Genomic DNA, 19,796 nt, shown 5'->3' with positions numbered 1-19,796 from the left:
TGTTTTGCTTTCCTTTTGTCTCCCCATCTCAAAAGAGAAATGAAGCAATCTTAGAGAGGCAGCTGTTGAAGTACCTTGTCACTTTACATTCTGAATTGTCACCATCAGTCACAACATGGCTTCTTCTTGATGGGTGACAGGGTCGTGGAATGAAAGAACCGAGCTAAACAACTGGAAGGGTCAAAGAATGACTTGCTTGTCTTATCCTTTCTGCATTGTCTTAATCAGGTGTTATGTATGGTGGATTGGGAGCAGGAGAGAGGAACCTGTGATCTGGAAGAGTCAAATACAGAAGTACCTTGTCACATCCCTTCTGCACTATCAGTCACAATACAATGTATGTGGCCGTGTTGGAAAGGAGACAGTACAGATATAAACTCTGGACGCCGCCGAGATCCTCCACTTTGTTCATGAACACAATGGTCCCACATAGAAAATGTGGTCAGCCGGATATCTGACATTGACTTGTCGAGGTCTTTATCATGGACTCTGCCCATCAGTTCTTGTATGACTGGTATGATGAATGTGCTACATATTCGTACATACACGTGTATTATCTGCAGTCTTTTGCCGTTCTTTGAATGAGGTGGAAAGATTTGATCTTAGGTCTAAAGGGGTTCTGCACCTTGGTGATGCTTGAAGCAAAAATTATACACATACAAATTTATTTTGTATAAAATATTTATTAAAACATGCCTTAATTCTGTACAATAATGGTAGCAGCCAAACCATAGGAGCTGTCACCAGAATGAGGTACAGTGCTTCATACACTGTAAACAGTGTTACACTACTAATCAAGGCATTTTAGAATCTATCATACATGTACATGCAGTGGTTAAAACCTGTGCATGAATATACATACATTAACTAGCATACACCTATGGTGTACATGTGACAATGTGAGGTTCAAATCAATGTATAGAATAAAGAAGATGTAAAAATATAAAGTGAACATAAAAGAAGCGATAAGAAAGAATAAAACAACCACCTGTCCCTTTAGTCGGTGTTCAGGCCGAGTTTACAGTACAGTGCACAGTGTACAGTGTAACAGTGTACAGTGTACATATAGTTTGCCATCAGAGTGGAACAATAGTTATCACAGTTCATATAGAAATATAGCAAGGTATAGTTGTGGAAAAACATTAGATGAGGGAGCATACTCAGCCAAAGACTCAAGTTGCCATAAACATTTGTCCCACCCAGCAATTCTTCCATAAAAGTCAAAGCAACAACGTGTACATGTAGCAAATAGGCCTACTAGTTTGACAAAAGTGGATGCTAAAGACAATCTCTTTACCATCACATTTCATCTGTTCTCCATTGTAACCGTTCATTTTACATGTATAACTACTAGTATATCCATGCTACTAGAACAGACACTAAAACACTATACTACAATTTTGATTTTTCCATAATTTTCTAACAACGTACCGTACCTTAGGTAAGACATTAGCCCTAAGGAGACTGAAACATTTCACCAGGCCTTCTTACACTGTATCCTATCACATCATAGCCATGATAACTCCTATTCTGATAACAAATTAATGTCCGAGATTTTGAGTCCATTAGGCTACCCCCTCTTGCCCTTTGCAGACTGCATTTTGGCACCAGCAGTGTATGGCAGCACATTTTCTGTGAAGACATTTTCCCCTTACAGTCATGAGCTCCAACCTTATCACAGTGACTTTATCGTCAATTTCATAGTCAATCACAAAGCAAGCCACAGTTCGTAGTCCACGCCTGTCATTATCTGGCACTTTGTAAATTTGCTGTCTGTGGATGTGAACTTGCAGCAGGTTGTGCCGGAAACTGACGTTCAGCGTAAAGATTCCCTTGAGTCTTCGACGTATACAGCTGGCTTGGATGTTTCCTCGATGAAGCACTAGACGACCTGAAGAACAAATTTTAAGTAAATCAATTCTACATGTTAATAACTCGAACTAAGTTTCAAAGCATATGATTGATCTCTGGTTAAGATTTGCACCTGTTAAATTTGCAGCCTCAGTACTGGCAGACACCAAACTCTCAGTTTTCTGTAAGAACAAGCTGCCCTCTTTTAATACCACATGAGGGTCAGAACTAAACCAATAAACAACAAAGCGGGACTTTAAAGTCAGAGGTTGTGCAAAACATCCTCGATGCTGCCTTTCACCCTGATAACAAAAGTGTGATCTGTACAGAAACTTACGGTTTTCCCGATGTCACTTTCTGATTTCCGACAGCATATCTCTGTTCACTCTCATAGTTAGACCGACTCATATCAGCTTGAGTATTACTTCTAGTCACTGCATCAATTTTCTTCAGACCAGGTGCTGGAACAGAAAATATGAACATCTACAAAGTCTACAGCAAAACTGATACTCATTTTGTAAAAGATACTGTTACAGCTTAGATTGACTCCTCAGAGTCAGAGTCACCAAGAACCAACATCGGAGCCCAACCATAGTGACATGCAATCAAATGAATCAAAACTAACCAACCTACCTTTATCATAGACTCCAACGCTTGTGAGCTCCCGCCTCAGGGTACTGGGTAAATTGGCAGGTTGTGTTCGGAACTGCATCGGCACAAACTTGGCGTTGTTGTTAAACGTCATGGGAGGTGCAGGAAACTTTGGCTGCCAGTTCAACCCAGGAGGAGGTGTTGGAATACCAGGGGGTGTGAGTTGTTTTGGTGGGATTCGGTCGCTCTTAGATCCCTTCTTTGAGTTCGGTCTGAAAAGGAAAGAAAAAGAAAAGTAATTCCATATTTCATTTCATGATTCCAAGGTTCCTTTATTAGAAGTATCTTTTATTGGTATAGCAGCCAATCAATTTCCAAATGACTGCCCAGCTTTTTACGTACATGTACATGTACAGTAGAACCTCTGTAAGCAACCCATCATCACTACTGACAAACATGGATTTGGTCCCAAAATGGTCATTTTCATTTCCCCTGTTCTCACCTATGACTGCCTATAAACGTATTCGTCCTATGAGCCATGTCTGGATTCAGCTGTAAGATCTGACCGTTTCGTTTATTCTTTAAATCAGCGGTCACGGGGTCAAGGTACTTTTTATGATGAATTCCTTGTTGTGTTTTTAAACCTAGGTTGAGTGTTGTCATGCTTCGGGTGAGTTCTATGTCACTGGTACTCCTGTAGGAGAGGAAGTGCAGGTCAAGTAAGATTCAAATGGAAACTGATTCATCACAGTCATAAGGTGGCACCATCCTTCAGAGTATTGAAAGGACATCAGCAATCAAAGAAAACCAGATGATAGTAAAACAAACTAAGATAAATACAAAGACATTTCTTGGCCAAGAAAAAAGTGTAAAAAAAACAGCCTGAGAAAACAGAAAGAACTGAAGAGTATGAAAAACGAAAATATCTCGAGAGCCGGGTGGGGATTTCTTCAACAGAATCTCTCATTAGCAATTGATAGACTTTCGCACATCACCATTTGTAGGTTAGAACATCTATCATTAACTGCTCCACTACAGTGGCGAATGCTCTATAGAGACTTACAGAACAAAACAATCCAACTATCACCGGGTTATTATGAGAGTACTTACATTGTACATGAAGGTCTACACACTCAACATTACGTGACAGTGCAGGGTGAAAATTATTAAAATCATTGGATTAATCTTTTTAAGTACCGTAATACTTTATTGTGCAACATGGAAACACAGTGATGTGAAATGATTATGATTATTAAATCCTGTGAAACCAAAGTCATACAAAATGTAGCTACCAACGACCAGACCCACATTACGTTACAACAAGCATTTTTCATAATGAAAATGGTCACCGTTTTTTCACTCGAGAAGTAGATTTAGAGGATTCTGTCGTGCGATCACCGATGGTAACACAGGTCTTTTTCCTACTCCCAGTGTTTTTGACTGAGATCTTAATTGACATAATACCAGGGGCAGCCGTCATGGATGATCCTTCCCTATACAGAGTCAAAAATGGAATTTTATTGAAAATGGGTAGATTGCCACTGCATCTATATGACTCAATTTGAAACACGATATACTGGTGCTGAACAGACTGGACAATTTATACGACAGACACAGAATTATTATTTCAAGGGAATTGATTAGAGTGAGAGGGGTCAAAGGTCAAGTCAGTGAACATGAATGGACATGGACAAGGGCAGACGTGACATCACCACTCAGCTACTCACGTCAGCTCTGACAATGTATCAACATCATCGCCATCATTCAGTTCCTCTTGACTACCTACACTGACACTAGAGGGCACTTTAATCACGTCACTATTCTGTTTACGGCCACCACATGGCTTTTTGCCGCCGGTAAAAGGACGTAGAGACTCTATCATGTTGTAATTCATCTGATTGATATTAGCAAAAGCCTTATAATTCACGTCAGAACTCTTCACATTGGTTCCAACTCTCCTTATTTCATCCCCCGATTGAACATATGTCATACTGTCAGGCGTCAACTTGGCGATATTCCCATTAGAGCCCATGCTCAGGTTGTCAACACTAGCAGCCTTTTCAATGATGGGCCGCTGTGATATCGATCTTCCCATCAAAACGTCATTCGCTATAATTTCGGTAGGAGCAGGCGCGATTTTTCTACCGAATTTTTTGCTGTTGCTAAAGTTTGTCTCTGACCTGTTAAACTGGATCGGCTGCAACGGTTCCTGGAATGACGGGTGGAGGCGCTGGTGAGGTGGATACTGTGGAGCTGTGTAGTCAATGTGATGTGGGGACGGCACCGGTGGAGGCAGCTGGATAGTTGAAGGAGTCACGGACTCTGAGATCGATTTGGTTGACTTGGCACTTGCAAGTCTCTGTAAATAAGAATAGGTTTTTAGAGAAAATGCCGTCGACGAACGACAAGACCATCTTGTTCCCAATCTAACACTGGCTGATCTGTTCATCCAACACATTCTCATCAAAGCGTTACCTCCATCAGTAAATTTCATTTACAATAGTAGCATTTATCAGAACAACATTACTGCTAAATAAATGCTCATTGAGCAACCGGGCTCTGAAGCTGAGGCGATAGGCCATCAAATGAAATTCATTATCTTCTTAATTCAAGTACCTCAGATCTGTCTTCCTTTGGTATACTCGATCGCCTCTGGTGGCTGGTACTGGAACCTCCTGATGATGGTGGCCGCGGTCCGGCTTTATTCACCACCTTCTCTGCTTCTTCAGATATCGACTGTCGCTGGAAGGGTAAAAGTTTGTGCTACTACAGAGATGTTCCAAGCTTTGTTCACATTAAGACATCAAAAAGTTGGTCTGAGTAGGCTGAACCGAGATACAATGCATCCAAACTGGAAACATACACATGTATGTAATTTGACACCTCTGAACCCAAATGGTCTGTCCTGGTGATTGAAAGTCATTCAATGAAAGGAAAATCTGTTGAACAGAAGAGAAATGGGTTGGACTCTGTCAGCTCATGAACAGATGATTTTCATCATGGTTTCTCTTGTCGAATGCTGGACTAGTAGAGTAGATGGCCCTTTTTAGACTACAGCAAAATATGGTTAAGAACCAATGCAAGTGCAAGAATTAGTCGGAAAAGGACAACTGGGAAAACCTGTGACCCGATCACCAGGGATTGGCTGGACAGAGTAGTAAAAGATTGAGGTGGAGGCCATGAGAATAACTCTTGTTATTTCATGATGAAAAGATAAACGAGATCGGGAAAGTGTGGGAAAGGTGCTGTCCTCCTATAAGTGGTGCTTCAGGGAAGATATGCTTTCCTTCTATTGACATGCAATACAAAATAGGTTTATGATCAACCCAGGAACAGATTTCATTATGAATTGAGCATTGTGCTTCCTAAACCCGTTCCTAATTAGAATGTTGAAGTGCACCAATATTCAACTGTTCAACCACCACACCTTTGGGTCTCATCTATAACACACATTGCTCACACAAATAGTCATCTACTCAAGTGTACCAGGTACCAGAGCTATCAAAACTACATTTCACTCACATGATTGTACAGGAACTTAAATAAGAAATTCATTCATCAGAGTTATTGAAATATATCATAGACCGGGACTCGGTCCGACATAAACATCAAAGGGGTTGGTTGGTTGGTATCATTTTTAGATTAGGAAAATAAGAGTGCCAGATATATCTTGATGTGGAAATTATGACAATAGGAGAAGTTGGACCAGATGATTGCTGAAAAATGACCAGGATTTATTTGTTAAGTTCCATGCAGATACATTTTGAAATATTCAACCTCTGAACTTCGCTTTGTATTTGATTTTGGCCGGTGCTGAACTCGCCGATACACAGGTGGGGCAACAGACAGCAGGGGTATCCACTTTTTGAAGCTGGTTAGAGACCTTGGTCGATATGTTCGTGACCATGGGCTTACCTGGAGGAAAAGTTGATCACATTGTTTACCTTTTGACAGAGACCTTATGATTTGAGTGAACACTGTGTAATGAGGAACACTAGTGATGTAAGTTACATTTGCCTGCCAAACTCCAAGCAATCTGCCTGCATTTGATCATGGCTTCATTTACCTAGGGTATGAATAAGGATATTCATTACTGTACTTTCTTATGATGACATATTTGTGAGTCTAATACTAGTAAACGTCAACCTACCTTTCCCTGAGCAGAATTCCGCCGCAACAATTCTTTATTCTCAGCTAAATTTGATACACTTGATTTTCTGCGTTTTGCCGATTTCTGTCTCGGTGGAGACTCCTTCTCTTTCTTTGGTTGGGGATAGAGAGGTTGTCGATTACCATCATCATCTGGAATATTTCATGTTTGTTTGTCATTTTGAGAAGATTGTCATAACTATGAGGAAAAACGGCAAATGGTTGATCAATTAGTTGTAAATTTTAAACCCATCTGGGGCCACCTCTCTTTCTTCTGCCTCAACCAACGATTGCATGTCAAGATGTCAATTATTCCACAACTACGGTGACAACTGCTAAATCAACTTACATTCATCTTTACTCGTCTTCTTCTTGGTTGGTTTACTATCACACCTCCCCTCGTTGGTGAGAGCGCTCACAACAAATGCATATTCTGTATCCGGGTTCAAACGCCGCACTGTATAACTGAGATCAGTTCCTGAGTAGACGTTTTTCCCATTAACCGTCAAGTCGTACCGGTTTATCTTCCCGATGGGGTTTTCAGGAGGGCTCCATAAAACATGAACCTCGTTTCTTCCGAGGACAGTGACTGTGGGTTTATCCGGGGCATGAGCACCTAGTTCTGACGTTGTTCCACAAACAATTGACTTCGGCCCCTTGCCCTTAGCAGTGGAAGCACAGACCTGGAAAAGGACAGTGCTTAGCAAAACAGACCAATACAGAGAAAGTTTATGAAATATAATTTGGCACAAAGATTTTTAAGCTGTTATCAGTGAAGTGATCTGAGGATCACATGATTGAGAATGGATTGAGGATAAACATACCTGAATCTCATAAGATGTACTTGGTTGGAGCCCCGTTATAATTGAACTCAACTCATATGTAGATTCTACCAATTGTCGTCCCTGATAAACGTAATACCCTTTCAATATACCATTGGGGACATCAGGGGGCTCCCAGACTACTTTGAGTTGGGTGGTTGTTGAGCCAGCCATTCGTAGGTGGGTCGGAGGTCCAGGTACTGAAAGAAGGAAGATTTGTGTTGGCGTTTACTCATGTGGCTCAGGACCATAATGCCTGGAGGGATGTGGTGGTAAGTTGATATAGAAATGTCAAGTTGCCGGGATGAGTGAGTGAGCATTTGTTGCATGCAGTGATTCTGGCTTCAGTCAGAAAGTAAGACTCAATCAATCACAAGAAATTCCGGATGAGTCATACTGCTTGCCCTAGCATCCACGGCAGGTGCAACGATCTCAGTTTGACTCTTGAGGTCTCATTTAAAAGCTGTGGCAATCATAGCAAAGTGACATGTCAAAGATCACATACCTGATTCCTCCGTCGTGATCGTTATCGTCTCGCTCAGGGGGCTTTCGTCTCCCTCGGTTATGGCACGGATTTTGAATGAATATTGAGAAAATGGCTGAAGGCCTTTTACAGTCGCATGGGGTTCACGGTCATAATAAACTACTTTTTCACCTGAAAAGATACTTTCTACACTTAGATGGTAGTTTTTTTTCCTCTTTTGAATTTGCAAGGATTTGCTCTGCACAACTTGGTAGGAATTATGGGTACCTGATACAACATGGAGGGCCGGCCTAGCCTTCACATCAATATCACGAGGAAGAAGTTTCCCTAGCCTTCAGTATCTAATGTGGGCTTTACCTTCTTTCTCAGTTGCTCACCTTCATAAAGCTGATACCTGACAGGGAAGTTCCCCCGGGTTGTGACTTCAGACCAACTTGCCTCCACCACATGAGGCCCTTTCACTTCAATATTAGGAGGTAGAGGTTTCTCTAGTCTTTTGAGTATTTCTAATGTGGCTTTAGCTTCCTCTTTCAGATCACTGTTTGTTTTCTGGTCTCCTATAATCAACTGTAAGGAAAACAAGATCTTGTTATGGTTTGACTGAGGAAATACTTTAGGAGTGTAACTTCCCTAAAATACAATTACAGTGCATCATCCCTTAGCAGACACCTCCCTCTATTGCAGACACTGTCTTTGGTCTCACCTTCGTGGTTTCCACTCATTTTGACCCCTGTAATCAGGACACCACAGCATTTGACAGTCTGAATGGTGTCCTTCATGGAGAGGTTCTACTCTACCAGTGCTGCTCGAGCTTTCCAAACATGAGCACAAGCATAACTTACCTTTAATGCTTTCACAACTTCACCATTATCCCTGAGCTTCATACAACCTCTAGGCTGACTAGCTACCGTACGTAATGTCCTAAAGATTATAGAGAAGCTACCATTACTTACATTATAGTTAATTAGTTCACACAATTTGCAATTGATAACAGTGGATATAATTTCATAAATAAATCTAGTGGTTTACAGTTCAACGATACAAGGCATTTCCTCAACTGATATTTGAATTGACATAAGACACAAGAGAAGAACACACCACTTGGGTAAATGATTCACTTACATTGCCGCAAACCATCCTGTTTCATTGTCCTCAGACGGCAGCAGTTTCCCTAACGTCTTTATCACATCGTCGGCATAGATATTGTTTAATAAGCGCGCATGCCCCTCCGGCGTCGTCGCCAAACAGCTTATGGCAAAACATGCATTTTTACTAGCACCTAAATCACTGCATGACAACATCTTAGCAAGTGATGTGATCTGGAAACAAAAACGTGGTGACAAGTGGGAGTGATGTCGGAACATGTTTGCTGACTTATTAATCAGAATATTGGGAGTGAAACTGAGAAATAAGATGTGAATCGATAACTTATTTGATTTGTGACCGTGACCATAGAAACAGAATCAACCTTCTCATTATAATAACAACAGTAGGAGTATCATTCCAAGACAAGATTCAGTGAAGCGACAAGAGTCATATATACACACCATTTTTTCAGATTCGAGCATTCCTAATAACCGTGTCCGTCCAATGTCCATGTCACACAAACGACCAATGGCAAACGCAGCATTCATGCCCCGCCCTGAAAAGAACGAGAAGAACGAACTTGGAAACCTCTTAAATATCATATTATAGATATCCTCAATGTCACTGTCAATGAGGTGTATAACTGCAGTATTAAACTGACTTCACTGCAACTCTGTTTAATCAGAAAGTCAGTCATTCCAATGAGAGAGGTGTTCCAATCAATGCAATGGGAGGAGCATGTTAACGCGTATCATGTGCTGAGACAAAGTGATCCAAAGACAGTACTGCCTATATCGCGCCTGATTGAAATCACAATGTTGATACCATCTGCATGGTCAGGGCAAGAGGATTTTGGAAAGGGGGGGGAGTGCCACATACTTACCAGCCTCATCCACCCCTAACGATTGTATCAACTGAGATAGAATGCTCTGTGATTCGCTGTGTTCTAACAACTTGAAGCAGCCCTCCTCTGCTATCGTTACCCTGCAAAGTAGAAAGTTGCTTTATTATCTTGTAGCCTCGACAAAGGGCAGTATGAGGACAACTTTAGGACTTGCAGCCATTCTTTTGTTCGGGTGCAGTGGTCAAATCTAATGATACTATGTCAATGTATTGAATGTTTTCTAATCCAAATATCTTTCACTATTCAATTTTGACAGCATATATACATGTAAGTCATGATTTTATTAAACTGATGCTCATCTTCACACATCAATGAAGCACTTTATCAGTAATAAGATAAATGTAAATTATCAAAGCTTCTTTTGAAAACTACCAAACCAGGCAGATCATGACCCGGAACATTAGCATATCAGCACTGACAATCACAATGTCCTGTTTTCATGTTTATCGACGCACCACGCTCCAGAGAATGGTAATAATTAATCAAACGATTCCGAGTGACAACTCTCATAGAACATTTTCAAACTTGCATTCTAAGAATAGCCACAATCTTATTTATAATACCATTGATAATGTTTACTAAGTTCATAATAGTGATAACTTGTATGTTTAGGCAGCGAACAGATTTTAATAATTCAAGTCTAGAATTTAATCCAGTCTTAATTTGGATTTAATCACAGCCTGGGATTTTAATCTCGGACAATAAGCTTTTGGGTGGGTTGGGTGTCAAAAACAACGTTGTAGCAGTTAAGTGTTCGTTTAAGTTTGAGGAATAGGCCTGCTCCTGAAAGCTGGAGGCTGGGCTCTGGTCCATATGAGGCACCATTCTTTTTCATTGCCTTGTGCTGTTTCGGCTCAGTGTCCAAATACCAGGGCGATCACTCTATAGCACTCATGGATAAGGTATACCAGTTGTGAAATACGTGTTTGGCGACTACATGTATGTTGAATTACCGCACACTTGAGAAGAATTACTCCTTTATGGCTGTGTGGTTTATTTTCTTTAAATTCACGCAGTATTTATACATTTTTGTGCTCTGTGTATACCTTTACAATAAACGTCACAATACTACCGCTAAGACTAATCCAGCACACTAATTTTCTGGGACTAAAACTTGAGTTTAATTTCAATTCAACTTTTTGAAAATCTGACTACTACTAAACTAGTTATCAATACCGGTTATCACTCACCTTGCTAGGACAAGAGCTGCATTACTAGCTGTCCAAATGTTGTCGTTAATCAATAAGTGAGTTATGTTATCTATCATTTGAATGAGGCACGATTCCCCCATCATCCACTGGCGGCCTTCATGCGTCTCAGCCTAAAGATCATAAGAATATGCAAAATACTCTTGAGAATATGCAAAATACTCTTGAGAATATGCAAAATACTCTGAGCTTCTTCTGCACTCCTCTTCTGCCTTAAAAAGATACTGATGAGTTTGACACTACACAGACCTTGCCATTCTTTGTATCTTTTGGGGGCAAACGTTTTAATTTTACAAATAAACAAGTCACAATCAATTCGGCTCGGAGATCTATCAAAGTTTCTTGCCTGAGGTCACAAGCTTATCATATTCTTTCCCAGGCCAAACATATTTTACGTTTCACTGGTCACCCAATCATAATAAGCAAACACTGATATTCAATTGGATCAGCCAACAACAGAGACACAGGACACGAGACTAAACAAGCCCCGGGAAAATCTCACAATCTCATACATTTACACTTCAGAAGGAATTTCATGCTCGGTGTCATAATATACCTGTATGAAAATGTACATGTACATAAATTGGATGTCAATATTTATCATCAAAAATATTGTTATAAGCTTGTGATGTGCAAGTACTTCTAGCATGGATTCTATTTGAAAAGTGTCCCAGTATATCATGTACAATGTATGTTCAAAGAACAGGACTTAAAACTTCATCTGCATTATACTACTCTACGTGCTCTAATATGTCCTTACCAAAGTTCCAATTGTTCCTGCTGCATTCATAACACTTTCTGCATCATCAAACGCCAGCATCTTAGTCAGATCGTCAAGCACCCGACGCCCATCTGTCTTCTTTTGACTTGTTGTGATGAGGGAGAGAACCCTGTAGCACCCGAACTCGCTCTCGGCTAAGGTTCCAATGATGTAAGCGGAGTTTCCAGCAACTCTGTAAAGAGAATTTTGATTATAAAACTGGTTACCAATTGAAGCCAGGTTAACTGACTGACGGCATCCATTAGTCTTTTTTCTGACTTGCTCTTATGAGTGAACCATATACGCCACTTCCCACTTTAGGCTTGCTGTTTTTGCCCAAGGCCTAAGGCATAGAACTTGCCTTCTCAAAAATAACGCACTCTGTCAAGGACTCAAGATTAGGACTTCTTCGAAAACAAACAGCGATTGCTAGTCTTGCGAGTCCTAAAGTTTAAGCAGCAAGACATTTCATTAGTTTTATGTTTTCTGTATTAGTGGATCTGCGACTTAGATGAAATGGCTCTAGTCGCAGATTAGTAGACCATTACTAATGGTAAATATTAGTTAGGTCCTGCTTTGTCATTAGCCATGAATATCACACTAGGGGGTAGAGGCCTTCCAAAGGAACAACAATCGAACTGTACATTGGCATGATTGGTACCGCAAAACAAAATTTGGGCACATCAAACTTTTGAAGTTTTTAAAGTTACGAACAAAGGGGAATATATCAGTAAGATTAATTAGAATCCTAAGACTGAAGAACAATGCACATACTTTGAACAGTCCTTTTCAGGGAGACAGGACTATCACTCAGAGTTTAAAATGTCAAAGGGTTATTTAGGGCAATATATTTTACTATAAATCCTGATTACAATAGGTCTACTGATTCGTTAATGCAAATTCTCAACATGCAGCGCCAAATAATTACAATTTCCAAAGGAAAATACAAAACATCAATCAATCTGGGTACATGTAACAGTACTCGTTCAGATATTCCTCGTTCTATGGTACCCCGTATGGTGGTAATTCTGAGCCCCCTGAAGTGATCTATCGGTCATTCCTAAGCAACCGTACAATACCAAACTGTAATCGATACAGCTTTTGGACAACTTAAGAGAAATTTTGATGGAGATCAATTTGCAATGTTGCTTTCAGATCATGCTGGCACTCAACTCCGCAATAAATCATGCCACACAAAGTAATTCGTCTTTGCAGGCATGCTTGTGGGTAAATCTGACTTTAGTCTTTTGTTCTTCATCGCCCTTTTGCTTCTTGTTATTGAGCTTTTTGTTGCATACAGATGGGAGCCAATCAGGTTTGGGCCTACTGTCTTCCGGTGATCTGTAGGGTCATACAGTCTTAAGGCATCGTTCCCAGCAGCCTCATATTGATCAGAAATTAGTCTTGGTACAATACCCCTTGTGTTTATGTAAAAGGATCAATATCTTCTGGTTCATTTGACACTCCCTGATTGAATTGACCTTCAGTGAATAATTCATTACTATACTGTACCAATATTTACGGTCAATATATCAATATCGTAATGAACATACGGTTCAAGTACCGTGCCATCGGTCTTTAGTTTCAATGTGATTTAGGCATACTGGCCGCTATCGAGTCAACATTGTCAAGACTGACAAGAGATCATGTCTAGCAGCGCTGCAGAGGTGAACAAAAAAAGAGCAAGCTATGCACTTTTCTCTACCAAGCTGACATTTTTTACACAGTTCAGCTTTAAATTTGACAGCGCCGCGTAGTGGCCTTTCTATAAACTTCGAGTCAACAATTCTTGCAAAACCAGCTACAAATTCTTTCAATATGCAATCTTTTCATAACTTTTTTGTGTACCTACCGTGAACTGCTGTCTCCAAGGAGTCTGATGAGTCCCCATAGAAAGTCTTCGGAGCCGGAATGACAAAGAAATTGACTGATCGTTCTCTCTTTATCCGTGTGGAGATCGTCTACCAACATTTCGAGAGCAGAATGCGAATGTTCATTCGCAAGCATTAGGGACACAAAATAGTCATTTCCCAACCAATTTAACTTCTGTGTTTCGGACGACATGGCAGTATCTTTGACAAGGTAACGATCAAATACTTTTCAAACTCTAAATCGGTGTCGATTTTTCATAAACAGCACATTTGTATCACGTTCCCTGGAATTTTTCATTTTCGGCAGCCATGTTGTTTATCGTATCCAATGTTTACGATGGCAGGAGGTGGATGTTGTGACGTCATCATGGCAGGTGCCCGTTAAAGGGACACCACAGTCGGGAGATTTAAAGGGACACCATAGGCAGGCAAGACAAAGTCGCCAATAGGGGTCTCTCACATCTCACTGTGACGTTGAAATGATTCACACTTATACGAGGAATATGTTAAGTGCTGAATCTAGCTGACATGACCCAGGGCCCTCACTGCATGGGTCTAGTAGTCACCTGAAGATGGCCAAATTAGCCCCTCTGCTCCTGCCTCATGGCCCTTTGAGGTTATACAAAGTCGCCGAAAGGGGTCTCTCCGATCTCACAGTACATAGAGGCCATTCACGCAATTCAACTGCAATTTTCCCAGACGGGTTGTCAGAGGGCTTGTGGGGGGGGGGGGGGGGGGGGAGGTGGAGGGGAGGGGGGAGTCACAATTATCTGTCTAGCGGGGAGGGCAGGGGGAATTATAGCCCCCTTGCAGGTCACCAAACAAAGTGTCATTTCCCATTTCCACTCTTAGAGATCAAACCTTTCGCCCATCCAAAGGGGGACCATCTGGGGACAGTCGTCATTGAAGGAGGGTTGAATGCCCAGATTCTAGTCAAATAAGCAGTGCCTGTGCATATATTTTGGTATTGTGAGGTATGCAATAAAGATAAACGCCAAAACTATCTCACTTGCCCTGATGGATTTCATCCAAAACACATGCGTAGGTAGATTCATTGGTTATATGCCTCTGTCTACCCCACTAAGCTGATCAGGTAAAGCAAGCAGTCTACAGCTGGAAAAAGATGCTACTAGAGAATGCTAGCAGCTTAGAGATGGAGGTAGCTTTTACTGCATAGATCCTGATCACTTGTGGTAGTGTTCTGTAAGTAGGGGCTATGTTTGCATGTTCAAAAACTGTTTATGTCCACTTGAACCTCCAGGTAGTAATAGCTGCCATCACCCCTACACCTCATATCTGCAGAAACATCTAAAATCTGCTTTGTAAGTTTTGTAATTGTGACCTTTCATATCTTCCCTTGACCCATCTTTATCAATCAAGAGTAATTGTCACTCACTCTACCTGTTGGATGAGCTGGGTGCTCAGGCCACTGATCTCCTGTGGCTGTTTAGCTACCAAACTTCAAGTAATTATCTTCAGATTTTAGCCTACCTTACTCAGCGTTCATCCATCTAACTTCAGGGACAAGCTTGAGCACACTTTCTAAACGCTGTGGTGTTTTATGGGTAATCAAATGGTACTTTTTAAATCTTCTTTTTGTCCATATTTTTCAGACCCAGTACCCGATGGCCGAATCCGCGGATGATGCTGACAAACCGGTGGAGAATCATCCATTAGCAGGCGATACAAGTGCATGGTCAAACATCCAAATACTCCTCCGGGACTTGATCATCTTCCGTTCTCCTCTCAAGGACATTGATGTTGCTCTTGATTGTGGTGGCGCTGTTAATGGGCCGATCATAAAAGGACTTCGACCTCTACATTACGCTGTCTATGACAACAATGTTGATTGTGCTGCACATCTTTTAGAAAAGGGTGCAGATATTGATATAGCTGACGCCATAGATTACAGACCTGTCCACATTGCAGCTAAACATGGCAGCTTTGAGTGCCTGAAACTTTTGATAGAACAAGGGGCGCAATTGAATTTCGTCAACGATACTACTCAATCTTTAGATGCTCAGGCTTTGGGATATCTTAGCATTGAACCAATAAATTTAGCAATCTCGAACAATCACATCAACTGCACCAGGTTGTTGCTCGAGAATGGTGTATCCCCAAACAACAGATACTTTCTAGGTAATGAGATAAACGTTATTCCTCTGGAGAACCTCAAGTGTCTGGAACTGCTGTTGGAATTTGGTGCAAATCCTAACTCTCTCTCACGGAGCGGTTACACACCTTTGATGACAGCATGCAAAGAACAAAACCTGGACGCAGTGAAAACACTCCTCGAATACAAGGCCGACATTGATTTCAAATCACTGGCAAGATTTGATGAAAAGAGAGCATTGTACTTTGCTATTTTGGGAGGTAATGTTGACCTAACCACTCTTTTATTAGAACATGGTGCTTACAAGCGGTGCATCGGCAGAAACACCCACGCTCTGACTTTTGCCGTCTCCTGTGGTCTTCTGGAAATATGCAAACTGCTCCTGGCACACGGTGCCAATGTAAAAGAGTGTAATGAAGATGGCCTGACCCCTCTCCTAGCTGCATGCACAACGCACGACTGTCAGAAAGAGATCATTGCCTTACTCCTCCAGCACGGTGCTGATCCCAATGTCCATTGTGAGCTTGCAGCCTATGACTTGCCGTCCTTGACACCGCTGTATGAATACTTCGTCTACCAGAGAAAACCTTCATTAGACATTACTCAGCTGCTTCTAAGGTACGGCGCTCGGATATCCTTTAGACAAGCGACGAGGAACTGCTTGATTAAGGATCCATTCGGATTCCTGACACATTTCCCAAAGTTACTAGAACGTGAAGAACTCTTAGATCTGATATTGAGTGCCTCCGAAAGTTTCTCCCCATCAGCTATAATAGTCTCTCCGGACTTAAAGGACGAAGAGAAGGGCATTCTCCTCTCGCTTGCTGTACCAGTGAGGTTGAAACATCTTGCAAGGTTGTCCATACGAACCGCTACTGGTCTTGTCTTCCCAGAAAAGGTGGAGCGATTACCATTGCCGACCCTGCTGAAGTCCTACCTACTTTACGACGTTTATTGAGGATAACTTTAGGTAAGTAATTGGCATCCTCGACCATACAGAATAGCAACCACAAGGAAATGTGTGATAATTAGCTGTTATGATGCTTGTGCGATGTGGTGATAGTGATGTGAATCTTTCTACCAAAGTTGTTTTTGTACAATGCGCAAATGGTGCAATCATTTGATTCTCAGTCTGTCCCTTTCTTTCCAGGGTCAACAAGATGCCTATTCCACGGATGTTCAGAAACGACAGTGTTGATCCAGAGCTCACCAACTACAACCCACGCTTAGCTCAGATCTTCGTCATCAAAGAAGTTGCCTCAAAATTCTTCATTTGTGACATCGACGGAGCAATTGATGATGGGTATCCGAACATGCACGTTACGAAGCGGCTGCGTCCATTACATATAGCAGCGTTTCATAACAGTGTCGAACGTGTGTCTAAGTTGGTGTCTGCTGGTGCCAGAATCGATGCCATCGATGAAGTGGGTTACACTCCTCTGCACTACTGTACCATATTTGGGTGTGTGGATGCCCTGGAAGAACTCCTTCGGTTGGGTGCTCGCGTTGATTTTGATCAAAGTTCTCTCCCCGCCTGTAAGCAGACAAAAGCGGAGCAGCCAATACGTCTAGCAATGGAATGCAACCAAGCAAAATGTGCAGACATTTTACTCAAACACGGTGCAAAACCTGACACTGAGTATTTCAGAGGATCTGAAATCAACTTAGTCGCCCTGGAGTACATTGACTGCTTGGAAATCCTCCTCAAACATGGAGCAAAACCTGATGTTTACAATAAACTAGGGCAGACCCCTCTGATGAAGGCCTGTAAGGAATGCAACGTCTCTGCTGTGAAACTTCTGCTACAATATGGTGCAAGTGTTAATCTCAAATTTCAGCGCTTTGACAAAAAGTCTGTGCTCTTTTATGCAATTTTTGGTGGCAATCCTGAGATTGTGAAACTTCTACTTGATGCTGGGGCAGATGCCTCTCTCCCCGTTGACAGTACAACTAGTCCGTTGTCAATGGCAGTGCATCACAGTTATGCCGCAATGAGCAAGTATCAGATCTGCCAAATGTTGTTGCGCCATGGTGCCGACGTTGATGCCATTGACCAAACATTTCACTGTTCCGCGTTGAGCACAGCTTGCGGACGGAAGAATGTCCCGGCGAAGTTAGTGAGGCTGCTGCTAGAATATGGCGCCAATGTAAACTACACCGATGGAGTAAGCCCATCGCCTTTGGTGAAATATTTGTTGACCTCACGCGAGTCTTATGACTTTGATGTAGTTCACACTTTGATCAAGTATGGTGCCATTGTGCATATTACATCACCTGGGTCGGACTCTTCTCAGGGTGATCCCTTCAGCGTCCTCAGTGGGATGTTTAATGTTCAAAATGATGAAGACATTTTGGATATTCTGTATAATGCAACTGAGGTTCTCAATTTGGACATGTCTTTGTACTCAAGAGATGGGCTTAGTCGAGTTTTGTGGCGTTTGGCCAGAGAGGGTGTGTCCAGGGCGGCATCTAATCCACATGGTCTAAAGAATTCTGTTCGGTTACTCTTGAGAAAGGTTCTACGCAACTGTGGCAGCCACCTGCTCACTGAAGTGGAAAGGCTTCCACTCCCAAATATCCTCAAGTCATATATCCTTTTTGAAGCCCAGTAAGTATTATTTCAAGGTCTTCAACGAACTTGCTGCCAGAAATGGGAGAATTCTGGACAGAGAACATGCTGCTAAAGTTCTCGCAACTCATTCATTACCAGTCAAGCTATAGGTTGAGGCTGTCAGCTTGCTTTGCTTTGAATTGCTTACCAGTTACTGTTGAAGCATGCTGAGCTTCAGAGCCTTTCATTTGACAATACCTGCCTAATCTAGGCATATGCAGGTACATGTATATGAGGATGCTATGGAAGGGCCTAGTCTTTGCATCTTTTAGAGCAATTCTGTGATTATTGGCTCAGAACGGCAACCTTATGATGGTATTAACTTGTGTTGATAATTCCTTTTCCTATGTTCATGTACATGTATATTTCGTGTAGTGTCGCTTCAAACAATGTGATAACTAGGATATGTGCATGTTGATTAAGACTTTCTCATAATGCCACATTAACTTTGCTCTCTATGTGTGTAGTTATTATAACGACTGTTGATTTAATTTACTGTGTAAAGACTGCTTAAATATACTTAGTTAGCATTGCAAAACATTTCTTGTTGCTTATCAGTTTTCATCCTAAATGGACATGGGGCTGGTGTCAATGTCAGTGTGCTCTTGATGACGGCAAACTTTGAACACCATCAAGGCGTTCCCTAAAGGATATGGGTCTATAGGGCCAATGTGGAAGTGCTCGTGAAGACAGTCACAACCTTGCCAAAGACAGATAATGTCTCAGGACTTGAGACAGCATCAAGGCATTCCCTAAAGGATATTGGTCTATAGGGTCAATGTGGAGATGCTCGAGAAGACAGTCACAACCTTGCATTCGATAGATACTGTCTCAGGACTTGGGCCTGCATCAAGGCATTTCCTAATGGATATAGGGCTCCTGCGTCAATGTCAATGTAATCTTGAAGACAGTCACAACCTTGCCAAAGACAGATAATGTCTCAGGACTTTGGACTGCATCAAGGCATTTCCTCATGGATATAGGGCTCCTGTGTCAATGTTGATGTAATCTTGAAGACAGTCACAACCTTGCCAGAGACAGAGAATGTGTCAGGACTTGGGACTGCATCAAGGCATTTCCTAATGGATATAGGGCTCCTGTGTCAATGTTGATGTAATCTTGAAGACAGTCGCAACCTTGCCATAGACAGAGAATGTGTCAGGACTTGGGACTGCATCAAGGCATTTCCTAATGGATATAGGGCTCCTGCGTCAATGTCGATGTAATCTTGATGATGGTCACAACCTTGCCACAGATAGAATGTCTCAATAAATTCAAACCGCATCAAGGCCATTCCCAACTCGCTGACGTCTTTAGATGGAAACTGACACAGCAACAAAAAGTTCT

The 19,796-nt window shown here is 41.7% G+C and overlaps 3 protein-coding genes across 5 annotated transcripts; 2 read left to right on the top strand and 1 right to left on the bottom strand.

Annotated features, from left to right (window-relative positions):
- Window positions 1-695: 695 nt before the first annotated feature.
- Window positions 696-14,041, bottom strand: LOC135501149 (fibronectin type III domain-containing protein 1-like). Of its 3 annotated transcripts, XM_064793011.1 has the most exons (20): window positions 13,707-14,041; window positions 11,855-12,047; window positions 11,077-11,207; window positions 9,866-9,966; window positions 9,444-9,538; window positions 9,019-9,215; window positions 8,739-8,817; window positions 8,274-8,463; window positions 7,918-8,067; window positions 7,416-7,612; window positions 6,941-7,274; window positions 6,593-6,744; window positions 5,965-5,979; window positions 5,059-5,184; window positions 4,623-4,801; window positions 3,792-3,935; window positions 2,945-3,136; window positions 2,485-2,714; window positions 2,189-2,312; window positions 696-1,891 (listed from the first exon to the last, which is right to left on the bottom strand). In XM_064793011.1, the coding sequence occupies exons 1-20, from the start codon at window positions 13,916-13,918 to the stop codon at window positions 1,747-1,749; spliced, it is 3,186 nt and encodes a 1,061-aa protein (XP_064649081.1). In that variant the 5' UTR covers window positions 13,919-14,041; the 3' UTR covers window positions 696-1,746. The 3 variants fall into 3 exon arrangements, with proteins under 3 accessions (XP_064649081.1, XP_064649083.1, XP_064649082.1); XM_064793013.1 differs by lacking the exon at window positions 3,792-3,935; XM_064793012.1 differs by lacking the exon at window positions 5,965-5,979.
- An 871-nt stretch (window positions 14,042-14,912) lies between these two features.
- Window positions 14,913-17,124, top strand: LOC135501150 (ankyrin-2-like). Its single transcript, XM_064793014.1, has 3 exons — window positions 14,913-14,918; window positions 15,339-16,808; window positions 16,989-17,124. Exon 2 carries the CDS (start codon window positions 15,351-15,353, stop codon window positions 16,794-16,796), a length of 1,446 nt encoding a protein of 481 aa, XP_064649084.1. The 5' UTR covers window positions 14,913-14,918; window positions 15,339-15,350; the 3' UTR covers window positions 16,797-16,808; window positions 16,989-17,124.
- LOC135501023 (ankyrin repeat and SOCS box protein 13-like) lies at window positions 16,999-18,450 on the top strand. The gene has a single exon (XM_064792742.1). It carries the CDS (start codon window positions 16,999-17,001, stop codon window positions 18,448-18,450), a length of 1,452 nt encoding a protein of 483 aa, XP_064648812.1.
- Window positions 18,451-19,796: the final 1,346 nt, after the last annotated feature.

Source organism: Lineus longissimus, chromosome 17, assembly GCF_910592395.1.
Source record: "Lineus longissimus chromosome 17, tnLinLong1.2, whole genome shotgun sequence".
NCBI lineage: Eukaryota > Metazoa > Nemertea > Pilidiophora > Heteronemertea > Lineidae > Lineus > Lineus longissimus.
This window is presented reverse-complemented; position numbering and strand designations above follow the sequence as displayed.

Bases quoted from the DNA above. Each gene is read 5' to 3' on its own strand.
- LOC135501149 (XM_064793011.1), bottom strand. From the start codon at position 13,918: ATGTCGTCCGAAACACAGAAGTTAAATTGGTTGGGAAATGACTATTTT. The intron at 11,208-11,854 runs GTAAGGACATAT...TATGATCTTTAG, and splicing joins CAGGAACAATTGGAACTTTG to GCTGAGACGCATGAAGGCCG. The intron at 8,068-8,273 runs GTGAGCAACTGA...GTATCTTTTCAG, and splicing joins CAGGTATCAGCTTTATGAAG to GTGAAAAAGTAGTTTATTAT.
- LOC135501150 (XM_064793014.1), top strand. From the start codon at position 15,351: ATGGCCGAATCCGCGGATGATGCTGACAAACCGGTGGAGAATCATCCA.
- LOC135501023 (XM_064792742.1), top strand. From the start codon at position 16,999: ATGCCTATTCCACGGATGTTCAGAAACGACAGTGTTGATCCAGAGCTC.